Raw genomic sequence first — 13,496 nt, forward strand, 5'->3', positions numbered from 1 at the left:
TTTTTTTTTTTTTTTTTTTTTTTTTAATGAGAAAGTGAACAGACATAAAGTGAATAAATTGCTACAACATAGTCCTTCACATACACCTGTTGAAGTTTTTGGAAGCAGTGCGGCTGAAGAAACCCTAAGACTAGAGAAAGTATGCAGTACCATGATAGCATCCCCAGAAGCAGTGGTAAGATTTCTGTCCAGCATAWTATGTATGCCAGAATCTAAAACAGAAGTGGTCATTTCAAATTGGAAAATTAACTGCTTAAATATGCATTTATTAACTATACACACATACGCATAAATATATACAAATCCTCTAAATGCTGCTGGATSATTTTGATCATGCTTTGAAGGAGTCAGTCAATTTGCATAAAAATTGAGTTACAAAACAAGCAAGGTTTTTTTAACTGTTTCCCTAAATTAAGCCTTTGAACTGCTGACATCAGCTAGCAGGGCAGAAATTACAATCTGCATTTTTGACCTGGTATGAATTACAAATTGTATGGTAAGTTTTATAGCAAATGACTTTTTGCTGATATACAGATCAGCAAGTAATTCTTTCTTCAGCATTTTGAGCAACACTCCATAAAAACTTTACTGAAACTTTTGAAAAGTTTTAAAAGCTCTATGTTAATTTTCATTACCTTTACATACATGACCATTTCATWACCATTACATAAAACCTTTTTTATGTTAATGTAACTGCTACAAGACAGGTACTAAATTTATTTTTTGAGATGCATGTGAGGATTAAATTCTTAATTCTGATTAATTCAAGCCATTCAGAGTAGTACTTTTCTCAAAGGAGAAAAGGACAGGAAAACTTCCTGGAATTTCCAAAGCTATCTTGTCTGATAACTGCCTTCTGGGTGAATCCCCATCTGTGGGGTCTGTTGAAAGAGAGTCTTTCCCACTTTCAGTTCTTCGTGTTTTCTTGCCTGAGTAACAGACTCTTGTCTTGCAAGCTTGCTCATTAACAGATGCATGTCTATTGAACACTTTTTGTTCTAAAGTCTGTTGAGGGGGAAAAGGCATCTCCAGAAAAATATCTTCACTACTCTAGCAGTACTCTAGCAACTCTAGCTGCCGGATTCAGGGAATAGACGAGACTTTTCTTTCTGATGACTAATTTCTCTAACTAGGAGCACCTCTCCTGTTCCTTTTYAATCTGCTCCCTCACAGTGACAGATTACAAATTATATTCATTTTTCTTATTTCTCAGGAAGAATTCAGTGGTGCTATAAGAATTCAGCTTCTGAATTGAAAATACTTCAAGCTAGTCCATGACCTAAGGTTAAGCAGTTCTTATGGCACAGAAAAATCAACCTACAAGTGGAAGTTACACAAGTATATTGGGACTTCTATAAAAGAGATCAAAGAAAGCATAAGTTCTTAGCATCGACTCAAGCAATATGAAAATAAAATGCATAAGATCTGCCATATTGACAACAATCTGAACTTCTGAGGTTCGACAGAATTACTGATTGTAGAGCATCTCTCACGCCCAGCCTGACTAATTTTTCATGTCTTAGACTTGTCCTGCCCTGCCATTGCTTTCAACACTCAATGAATAATCATTAGCAGAGTGCCTCTGCTCAACAGTGGGCTTCACCATGCAGATTCTTGATGCTTTGTGTTCAAAAGCTGCTGGTGAGGCATACATGTGTATGTATGGTTTCTCCTCTTACTGAATTTGGATAGCAAYAGCATTTAGGCAAAGGCACCTTGCCATGAGACTGTGCAACTCTCAAACAAAACAAAGCCTGGGGATGTAACAGGGTCAGAAAAGCATCTTATGAATTGTGGAAGTCAAGTGGGTTTTCTTATCAGGCTGCAAAAATCTGTATGGGAATATTTTCACAATTTTGGTACAGAGAAAAAAGAATAAAAGAAGCCCCCACGAACCAAAAAACAAAAAACACCTAAAAAAAAACCCCTAAAAAACCAGAAAACCAAATCAACTAACCAAACAAAAAACCCAACCCTGCCCCTGCCCCTCAACCCAAAAAAAAACCCCCAAAAAACAACAAAAAAACCTCTGTGAAAACTCTAGCTGGCATTTTGATGTGTTTTATTATATTAAGCAGGCCAAGGCTGAGCTCATGAAGTTTAAATTTACACGAAAGGTTTATTTTTCCACCACATTCACTCAGGCAGAACAGAACTTTTTTTTAATACATTCATTTTTGCTTTTCGTAAGTAATTCCAAGTTTGATTTGACATTACATTGCTCTGATGGTATTCTGTTATCTCTTTGGTGCTCAGTGCTTGTCCTGCAAGTTAAGCTATATTTACATACAACATTTCTGTAAAGTATTTCAGTATGTCAATATGAAAAGTGACAACACAATATTGTAACCATAAACTAGTTTCCTGTTTACATTCTCACCTCCATCTTAATAGATATCACCAGAATGTATAAAACACTCATGACACTTTCTCTAAAACAGAGATGTCTACAGAGCATACCTGTCAGAGGGTAACTGTGCATCTGCAAGTTTGACTATGGTTGGAAATATATCCATGTTACTTGTTGGCTCATCAATGWAAGCACCAGCCTCTACCACTCCAGGCCAACGGAGAAGACCTGGCACACGAATACCTCCTTCCCAGTTCGTTGATTTTCCACCTGAAAAATTATTTGTATTTGTTGAGAAATCAATTTCTTCTTAGATAATGCCCCCCCGTAAGATTCAATTTCCAAATACTAAACATTCTGTCTAGCTGGAATATCCAACCTTATGTCAAGCAACAATATTTTCTCAAGTGTTTTTTACAAAAGAGTGTCAAGACCAGATCTCAACAGGACTACCTGTGTTCGAGTTCTAGAACACTCTTAAAAGTTTACTCTCATTACTGAGTCAAATGTAATTCCATTCTCATGATGAAGGGTGTGACTACCTATCCTAAAACTCAAGAATGAGGTGCAGTATTATTTTGTCTACATTCTTGTAAAAAAAAAATTAAAAATACAGGTCTAAAGAAAATGTAGATTTAAGTTCACAGAGTGTTATTTGGTCAGATGTAGAACACCTCTGTCACTTAGCAGAAGGAAATGTACACCCAAAAGTATGCTGATCAGTTGTTAATGTTGTTGGGTAGAGATCAGTGTAGATGTCAATAGACTGTGTATATTTTCTGTAGAAAAGATGACTTTATCCTGACAAGAGTCATTAAGTCTTTTAATGATTGGTGGGAATTAGGTGTTACCTAGCAGGAAAGATTAATATCCTGACTGAGCTGTGGTGCATAGAAAATCCTGTTGAGTGGGAGCTGTTAAATCCAAATAAAAATTCAAGAAAAGCATAAAGACATAAAATTACAGATATCCTCAAATTAACATACTTTCAGTGAACAGCTATGCCAGGGAGATGATTTAGTTCATGACCCAGATCCTAATTCTGTGTACAYGACAGCAGCTTTAAGACAGAACAGTATCAACAGACTGACAACACTAASAGTTGATCTATATCATAGATAGCTCTAGGTATGATATTTCTTTTATTTCTGTATGCTTGTCTGATCCTGTAGTAGTGCTAGCTAGATTGTGTGTTTAAATAAAGTCTCATTATACTGTTGTCTCCTGTGTAATCTGAAGACAAAAAYTTCAAGGTAAGTGGTAAATCTGATACCCACACATGTTGCAATTCTTAAAACCTGAATATTGGGTCATTTTCACAACTCTTAGGCTGACAGTACAATTTTCTTGAATCACACAGAAAAGGTCAGGCAAGTTGCACATTACCCAAGCACAAAGGAACACTCCACAAACTCTGATGCCCCACTGTAAGGTACAAAAAGCAAAATGGATTCCACAGCAGGGCTATYTCCTCACTTACGTCCATGAAGAAGTGACTGCTGTTTTCCTTTCAAAAGGCTAATTAGAGAATAACTTTTTTTACATTTCTGGAGACAGGGAATAGCAGGAAATCAGGGCAGGTATTACAGGTCATTGCAGAAGACTGTTTTCTATTMTCTATCCTTACGTGATGTTCATTTTTATTAGAACTGTGTTCAGTGACTAGAGGTGCTTAATGCCATTATACAATTACAATTCCCCAGACATTTATCATCTTTAAAACTCTGGCTGTTAAACTTTATTCAAGATAGCTGCATTCTTTTTTCCTTACAGAAAAAATAAATCAAGTTTTTACTATTATTGCTTGGAAYATGTAGCAAACATCTAAATGGCTCATAAAATAAAAAATATCCACACAAAAATATCACTATTTTGAAACAAAATCTCTTGATATTTAAGGATCTGGTTCATTAGTTTTGCATTTTGCTCAGACTTGACAACACAGAAACAGAGAAAAGACAGCAACCTTGCAGTATGTATGCCTTGCAAACTTCAGGCAAACTAACTTTTTGTCATTTTTGTTCCCTTAAATTCTTCTAAAAATGTTTTCAAAAATACCCTATAACACAGCAGGCTGTATTTTCCTGCTTAGCTATCTATGCTTTCTGAGTAGYTGCACCTTACAGTGTTATATTGAACAATAGCCTACATTCACCTTTCCTGAAAAATCTGCAGGAGCAGGCAAAATACAGATATAACTCTCTGCAGTCATCCACAACATGATGTCAAATTTCCATTTTAACCTCAATTCAAATCTTAGCTAAAAGAATATATATTTTTTTTCTCCCTCTGGTTTAAATTGACTGCTATTACCTAACTCTGTGACTAGAGCTTTTACAAAGGATGATATATAAAAGGGAGCTCTGCAGTAAATCATTATTATCWTTATGAATGATGAATGATGAAAACTATTTTAAATAACTTTCTTAAATCACATGGATTATAACCATATTACTCTTTCTCTCATATATTCTTCTAAAAACCAAATTATTCTTCCAAACCAAATTTATTCTCTTCAGTGATAGAGAAATACAAAGAAATTACTTATTCTACCCATGTATAGTGTACTTTATACTACAAATATCAACAATCAAGACTGGTCACTATTGCTTCCTTTATAAAATGGTCAAACAATAATTTATTTTCAATGGTAAGTTCGCTCTTTATTTTACTGATTTTTAAATTGTTTAACATACAGTCTTTGTTGATTTTCAATCTGAGCTATTCTTGTACAGCTGAATAGACTAGACATGGCTCATCTGGACATTTCTCATCTGACCTTTCTTCCAATCAAATGAATAAATCTCTGAGGATACTTTTTTTTTTCAGTCAAAATTACAAGATGGGTTGATTATTTAAAAATCCGGATCACTTCAGGGAGAATGTAAAAATACACTACATTTTAAAAAAGGGTCAACTCCTTCTTTCTTTTAAGTCAAAAGTGAAACTCCAACAAATATCACTAGAAATGCCACACCATGATTCCAGGGGTCAAAGTAATGGTCAGYTTGATTTCTCTGTGGGTTACAGGAAAGAAAAGGTTTGTGAATAGCTTCAAGAAACCCTTCTCAACAAACTTATCACTGTTGTCTATAAACTTGTATTACAGTAATAARTTTTAATAAAATACGGGGTAATTGCTTCCCCCAATTCTTGTTTTGGTCTCAAAGATCTGCAGCAGATTTGAAAAAAATCAGGGTCTAAGTGCCTGTATTGTGCTAAATGCTCCCTAAGTACAAAGAAARACAGTGTTTCTAATGCAGTTCTGAGGTAAAGGCAAAATGTACACATCCAAAAGACAGTAAGAGATGTCAGGAGACTCAACAGAAAACCCTGTATGCAACAAAATGGGATAGATGTCATCAATTGACAGCAAGGGAGAATTTCTACTGTCTGCATTATGTACCAGTGAAATAGCATAGAGAGAAAAAGTGTGGAGAAAAGTTTTTATTGCCTTCATGGTTTACTGCTACAAATTATGTATATATGGAGATATATATGTTTTACAGCACAGTGAAGCTAATTCAAGAAATTAGCAASAAACTAAATAAAAACTACCATAAAGTATTTATATTCAAAATCTCAGGATACCAAAGAAGAWGATAATGGTGCTCTTTAAATCAATCTTATGCTAGCTGTTAATATAGAGGAAATTATATTTAATTATTCTACTCATCTAAYTCAAAAGTAGAAATCTAAAATATTTGGAAAAACTAACCTTATTTCTGTTCCTAAAGGAAAGCTATGGTGAYTAGCTCAAATGGACATGCTTCAATGAGGCAGATAGCAAAAAACACCCAAGATGAAGTGTAGTGTAGGTATCCTGGAAACCATGACACAAGCAATACCTTAATGTCCCATACTTTCAACAGAGAAATACTATAGCACTGAAAAAAAARATCTGGAAAAATTATGTAGAAATTTTTAAGAAGATATTTCAGTTACACTTAAGACTTTCCATATTTAAATCTAAAATTATTAATATTGATGTATTAAATTGTTAATATTATTAATTTTATTAAAATATTAATAGTATCCTGTATGCATCCCAGGCATACTTCAKGAGTTCTGTTAAGAAGGCATTTAGTTGTTGGGAAGAAATTCTTATTAAAATAGSCACTATTTTTTTTTGTTTTAGAAGCTGTGTCTAGATTAAAACCTTTGAATGATCTTTGACAAATGACCATCAGGAAAAGTTGCTGGAACATTAATCATGGGTTAGGAGACAAAGGGYTATCATGAATCAAAATCTGACTAATAGACAGGAAACAAAAAGAGAAAACAAACAGCCTGTGGCCCTTTGCACAAAAATACCTAAAACCAATAGTAAGCTACCTTGATGCCACTCTGTRTTAAACCCCATACTATTCTAGTATATTTACTTCATTTTTGAAAGGCAAGTGAGCTGTAGAATTGAAAAATATCCACATGGCACATGTTTCACAGGCTGATCAAATTTAGAATAAAAGATAATGCTCTTTACACCAAGTTGGATGAACAGGAGATGATGAAACTTCAAATTTTGTAAAAATATTTGCAGCTAAATGAACATTAGAGAAAAAATAGCTGAACTGGTGTCTATGGTCTTAGTTATTCATAATATAACTTTCATTTCATACTTTAGAAAAAGGACTCACACAAAGACTAGTGCTTAATGCGCATCTCTAACCAATAAGATAAAAAGACAACAGGAAGCTTATGGGATGAAATGGACAATATTAAAAAGCATGTGTATGAAMAGGTAGTGATAATTAATGGCACAACCCAAAAGGAAATACCTGTAAAGTAATTTAAAAAGATAAATCACAAAAGATACAATTAGAAATAATTCATAAAAGAAAATAACAATAAATYAGGGGCAAGTAAAACCTCCTCAGTTAGAACTGGTAAGAGAGACGGAAGAGACAATTATTTTCTGAATGAGCTATTAAAGGCAAAGAGGTACCATGAAAGTATACAAAACAAAGCTAAGCTAGGGAAGATATGAAAACTTTTCCCTCCTTTATCCTGTATCAGTGAGGAAATGGTATTAAACTTCAAGATGTTCCAAGACATTTGCAACTGTCACGTTTCAAAATAGTGAATGAAAGCACTGTGTTCTCACCAGCAAGTGATAGAGGCCTTGCTCAGAATTTAGAAAGACTCAAAGGGGAAATTCATCATTGTATRATAAAAACATATAACTAATGATAAGAATCTTTGTAGAATCTAAATTATCAGGATTCACATCTTAAATCAAGGTTATAGTATCTAGGATTAGGAGGGGATCTCCTTAGGGATTTTATTTACTCAGATTCTAATTGTGATAACCAACTGTCAAAAAAGGCCACTGGAAAGAGATTTTGATCCATCATTTGAGTATTATTATATAATGTCTTCTGAAAAAGGATACTGCAGAGATAAACCAGACTGTGTATGACAGCAAGTGCTAAACACTTTGTTAGCTCTGGTTTCTAATTTCAAGGGCTATCCAAATTTATGGTGAACTGTTCTGTASTTAGAATCCAAAGTAATAAAACCTTAAACTGCAATTTCCCATTTTTGCATCCAGTCTTGCAGGACTAGCTTAACTCTCCAAACCCCTCTTAAATTTTATTATTGTGGCTTATTTGGCTGGGTATCAAGAGAAATTAGTGAGTTAGAATTGCAGAGATCAGTGAAGAGGCTTTGATTTTAGGGAAGAATCAATTATTGCTGGGCATACTGCTCCAGCTCTGACCAGAGGGTTAAGTGGCTTCATTCATATTTGCATTCATACAGCACTCAGATACAAAAAGATAAGTAGTGGAGGTTGACCAGCAGAGACAGGGGTAAAGGACATGTATCTCTCATAGTTTTTTAAACTACACACCAGAGGAAGCAAATTCCTGTTGTGGGGACACCAGAGCACAAGCAGCACAAAGATTGTCCTTTTGCTTTTTTAGGCACATTGCTCTATCCGGTGCCTGAGACTCAGAGCTTTGCAGGTCTGGTTCTCCTTAACTCTGCAGAGGTGTACAGATGCTTTTCATCACACATGACTTTTAATATGAGTAAGTTCCTACATATGAAAATAGCTAGTTATGCAATTAATTGAGCGCTKCCACTTCAGTCCTTTTGAAAATTATGTATAATGTACCTGTTAAATCAAGGACTGATTTGGAGATGGAGGGAGTGGAAGATAAAGTAGCATTCATGGTWTTTTGAAATGTTAAAAATATATTCAGCTAATTGCATGGATCTTTTAATTTCTTTTTATTTTATTAAGAATGTCTCTCATAAATTAATTATTTTGTTTCTCACACTGTGATTTTTTTTTCACCCATTGTACATTACAACATTCACCAGCACAGCACARYTGGTAACTGCAAACCCYACAAWTTTTTTTAATTTGTTTTTAAAAGAAGTCCCATTACTACAAAACTAAACCCATTAATCAGTTATTTTATTAACTCAGGTAAGATCTATTTCAAGTTGTTCTCTGCACTGTAAGTATGAATATAAAATTTTGCAAGGCTTGAGAGAAAAGACTCCAYTCAATCAAAGTTCCTCAAGAAGAGACAAATTCCCAAGTGTATTTTTTCTTTCTTATCATTTATCCTGTACCTTATGTCTGGCACTCTAGAAGGCAAATATTTTTTAGAGCTTCTAAAACACCTCAGGCTGTGCCTACAGCTACAGATATGTAACCATATGTTCCTTAATTACTTAAATCACTACACAAGGCCTATGTGCCAGCATTCAAGATATATTTCACTCTGGTGTTTGCCCAAGGGGACCCATCTGATTAGACTGACCTCATGACTTTGGAATTCCTTGTTTTTCTTGTGTAGCATTTCCTTTGCAGTTCTCTTAAAATGTAAGGGTCATTTGTCAGACAGATACCTTCTGACTAAAAACTGTGGAGTCTTCTTGCTTGAAACCTCACYGTATTGTTATTGTTTATATTCATATCTTATTTCTTTTTTGAAGTCTTGCAGATGATACAAATCTGGCAAGGGTGGAAGGTTGTGTTACCATCCAAAGGTACCCTGATAGGTTTGGAGAAATGGGCCAAAAGGTCATTAAGTTCATCAAAGGAAACACCAAGTCCTGCATCTTCACAGCAGCACACATAGCAAAGCMAAGGCTGGGGRCAACTGGCTGGAAAGCAGCTCTGCAGAGAGRGACTGGAGGGTCCCAGCTGAACATGAGCCACCAGTGTGCCCTTCTGGCAGGGAAGGAAAACATCATCATTCTGAGATGCATTAGGAAGGATGAAGAATGCTCCCAGCAAGTCTTGTTCTCTGCTCAGCACTGGTGAGACATTSCTGGAGCACTGGGTCCAAGTGCAGAACTACCCAGTAAAGGGACACTGGTCAAAATGGAGTGAGTTCAAACGAAGGGGATGAATGATTAAATAGCTCAAGCATTCAATATATGAGGAGAGGCTGAGAGAGATGTTCAGCCTGGAAAAGAAAATGCCTAGCAGCATCTTACCCATCTCTAGGGATACATGGATTTACCTGAGTCAAGGGGACTGAGCCAGATTCTTTTCAGTACGGGGCACTGACAGTAGAAGAGGCAACGGGCAAAAATTAAAGCACAGAAAACTCAATTTAAACATAAGAAAAAGTTTGGATTTTTTTTTTTATGGTGCGTATGATCAAACACCAGAGAAAGTTGCCCAAGGAGACTATAAAGTTTCCATCACTGGAGATTTTCATAACTTGACTGGATACAATCCTGAGCAACGTGCTATAGCTGACGCTGCTCTGCAGGGGCTGGCACTGCAGACCTTGGGAGATGCCTTCCAGGCTCAACCRCTATGAGATTTTGTAGTTCTGTGATACTATATAAAAAAATTTAAAAGTCAGACYTAAGGACAATTTACTTCTTTCTCTCCAAAAAGAAAATTTTCAGGTTTGGTGAATGACTCCAAAAATTGCTGATTTCTTTATCTTGTACCCTGGAATATGAGTGAAAAACAAATTACACTGCCTTTACCGAGTGAAAGAATGAAAAGAAATTAATCTCTGATAAAGACACAAGAAGACTCATTGAATTTCATAAAAAAAAAATAAAACTCAACATTTTTACTTAATTTCCATAAGATTGAAGATTTTGACTTTGGCCGCATAGTACATTACAGTTTTGGAGCAAATCCAAGGAGATGCTTTCTGCTTGCATTTTTCAAGAACAATCAAAAAAACAAAGAGACTGTTCACCTTTATATTTGCCATTGTATCCTCCATGGACTTCTCCAGCACCAGAGATTTCTTCAACATGAGCTCCTTGGTCAGACGTAAAGTACACAAGAGTTCTGTTGCTCAGATTATGTTTCTCCAGCACATCCAGAACTTGCCCTAGGAAAAAAAAAATGAAAAAAAAACCCTCAAAAAAAGGACAACTTTGAGGTCTTTGAGAGACTTTTTAATTAGCCTTGGCACATTTGTGACTTTACGSTTTTTTGAGACCACTTTTCACATAAAATTTCTTATACACAGCAGTACATACAGGACACAGTAGGACACAACCACACAGGGCTYGTAGCCATCAGGACCATGACTCGATTGCTGCAGGGTTTCTTGAAGTACAGGAGAGGATTTGTGCACATCAGAGAAAGGGGAAATCCACAGAGGGCAAGTGACCATTGGAAAAAGCTGCCCCCAATCAAGGAAACCCCTTAGCAAGAAGTTTCATGCCACTGAGGATATCTGAAAGAGCCTCAGCATGCAGAGTAGATCTCACAGTTTAGGGGTAAAGCCTTGCTGCCTAGCAACTTACAGAGACAGCATGGCAAAAAACTGTGTGAGGGTTTAGAGTAAGACAAAAAAAAAGAAAAAGAGAATGTATGTAGCACCTATGGAGTATGYGTGGTTTCATTATCAAATCTATTAATTAGTCCTTAGTAGCTCACCATATAGAAAAACATCAACTAAACTAAAAATGTGCAAGGTAATAAACACGCAGAGGTGAACACATTTAAAGGAAGTATCCACATGGATATGTTTTGTACCTGTGATGCACCATGGACTCATCTTTCATTTTCTCACAGTGCTCCTCACACCACTTTGGCACTTTGGAGGGTSTTGCAGTTATGTAAATTACACTGAAACCTATTTAGGTTGAGTTCTGTAAAGTATATTGTATGAATGAGGGTGAGGCTGCTCTTTGGAACTTGCTCCAGTGAATATTATACTGATTAGGAATCTAAAATTATTGGTCCTGGAAAATGACCAAATCTTAAGAATATGATTCTTCACATCARCCTGACAATGAATCTGTCCTTTAGGGATCTCAGAACATATAAAGATAATTCTGTCTTCACAACCATTTTATCTTTATTCTTCTACTTAAGCATCCAAGAATGGTCCAATTTGAATGTTAATTTTGATTTGCTAACCTGTCCACTAAGAATTAATTCATCATCTGATGTCCAATTATTATACCAAATGGGATGAGATACGAACTTTGAAATACAGAGCCTTCTTAAATGGTTTTCAGATCATTTTTTCTGCTGCTATGCTCTTTTCCTAGAAAAGGAGTAATTACCTTATTGCTACAATTTCTAGTTGTCTTTTAATGTTGTATCATTCTAAAACTGCCCTGTTAATAAGACTGACTGTCTTCATTTTTTAAGCGACTGGGTCATGAATAAAGGAAGATCAGCAGTTAAATTTAAGTGATACCTGTTGGTCTTATTTGTAAATTAGGAGCAAAGAAGAAATGTACGAGTAGGAGAATTTGTTTATGTAAATTTTGAAGCCTTGTGGGAGTTGAAATTTCCCAACAGAGCTGAGGAAAATCTGTTAGAAAGGCTGACATTTGAAAGTTGGTGGGTTGAGGGAAAATCATGCAGATCCATCTGACAATCCATGCACTTGCTGCATAAGGTGGACTTAGTGCCAGAAAAGAAAGAGGCAATTTCCCACTGGCTTCTCAAATTGTTTGGAGAATGTACTTGCTAAGTGATTACAATATCTCTTGGAAAGGTGTCAGTGATGATAAAAAAGTGGAGTATAAAGATAAATCAGGACATTATGTGCAGGTATTCAGCCACATGACCTCCAGAACTCCATCTCAACCTGTATCAAGCTGTGATTTTATGTTACTATGACAATAATAAGAAATAGTCTTGTGAAAAAAAAAAATATATATATATGTACAATGGCATGCACAACAGTATTTTTTTACAGACACCATTTTCWGTGATGATATTGAACTTTAAAATTCATCCTTACATAAAACAAAATGAAAATAAAATGAGAATTGCACTGAATATATCACATCGAATGATTTGTGGTGATCAAAGTCATTGGCAATCATTCAATAATGGCCATTTTGATTTCCCAACTAATTGGGGAAAAATAAGAAGCAATGAAAAGTGACTTGCAATCACAGATAATTAAACTTAAAATCAAAAATTAATATTAAAAKTAAATGTAAGACATTATGATGACTTTTTTTTTGTAACAAGGTTGTATAATTTGACTTGCCCTGAAAAAGAAAAAAATTCACACACTCAAATGTTTCCCATTTAAAAAAAAAATGCCCATACAAAAATGCACAGAAATTCTCATCCAAAACTTGTTAAACTCAATGGTAAAACCTCCATTTCCTTCTAAAGGATTTTTAAACACAAAGAGRATTGGCTACATAAGGTTTAATTAATGACTGCTAAAATGACTATTTTAGCAGCAAAATTTTTCAGTACAGATGGACTAATAGCGGTAATTCAAATAATATAATTGTCAGAGTATGGCAGTCACAGTGCACTCACAAGCAAGCCTTTCATTTTTATTTTGATCTTGAGCACTGGCACCTACTAGAATGAAAACTGTAAATAAACAGCAATATCTGTGCTAYCAGGAGATAAGCCATATTTAAGTGCATTTGAATGATGTGACTACTGTTAATACAAGAAATACATTCACTTACTAGTATTTCTAAAYGGTAACCGGTGCAGAAAAATGCAAAGAATGCATCGTGGATGTCTATGAACAGTTATCTTTCMTGTTCAATATTTTACAAATTTTGGAAGCAAATGTTATAATGAAGACAAACCACATCTTTTACTGTTTTCTTATTAAAAAAATTAACTCTTTCACTCTACTACCTTCTGTATATTTCAGAGACTTCAGAATTAAGTTTAAAACTGATGTATAAATATTCCCAGGCAACAGTG

At 35.1% G+C, this 13,496-nt stretch overlaps 1 protein-coding gene across 7 annotated transcripts in view; it reads right to left on the minus strand.

The window, feature by feature from the left end:
- STS (steroid sulfatase) overlaps positions 1-13,496 on the minus strand; it is a 105,081-nt gene that overhangs the window by 38,390 nt on the left and 53,195 nt on the right. For all 7 annotated transcript variants that reach the window (XR_008967041.1, XM_057389914.1, XM_057389922.1 and 4 more), the window contains 2 exons: positions 10,537-10,674; positions 2,461-2,620 (listed from right to left, as the gene is read on the minus strand). Coding sequence is in view for 6 of the 7 variants with exons in the window: in XM_057389914.1 (XP_057245897.1) it covers positions 2,461-2,620; positions 10,537-10,674 (298 nt within the window). In the remaining variant the exon portion in view is untranslated. The remainder of the gene's footprint in view (positions 1-2,460; positions 2,621-10,536; positions 10,675-13,496) is intronic.

Source organism: Malurus melanocephalus, unplaced genomic scaffold (assembly GCF_030028575.1).
Source record: "Malurus melanocephalus ecotype Western Australia unplaced genomic scaffold, MMel_1.1 scaffold_1, whole genome shotgun sequence".
NCBI lineage: Eukaryota > Metazoa > Chordata > Aves > Passeriformes > Maluridae > Malurus > Malurus melanocephalus.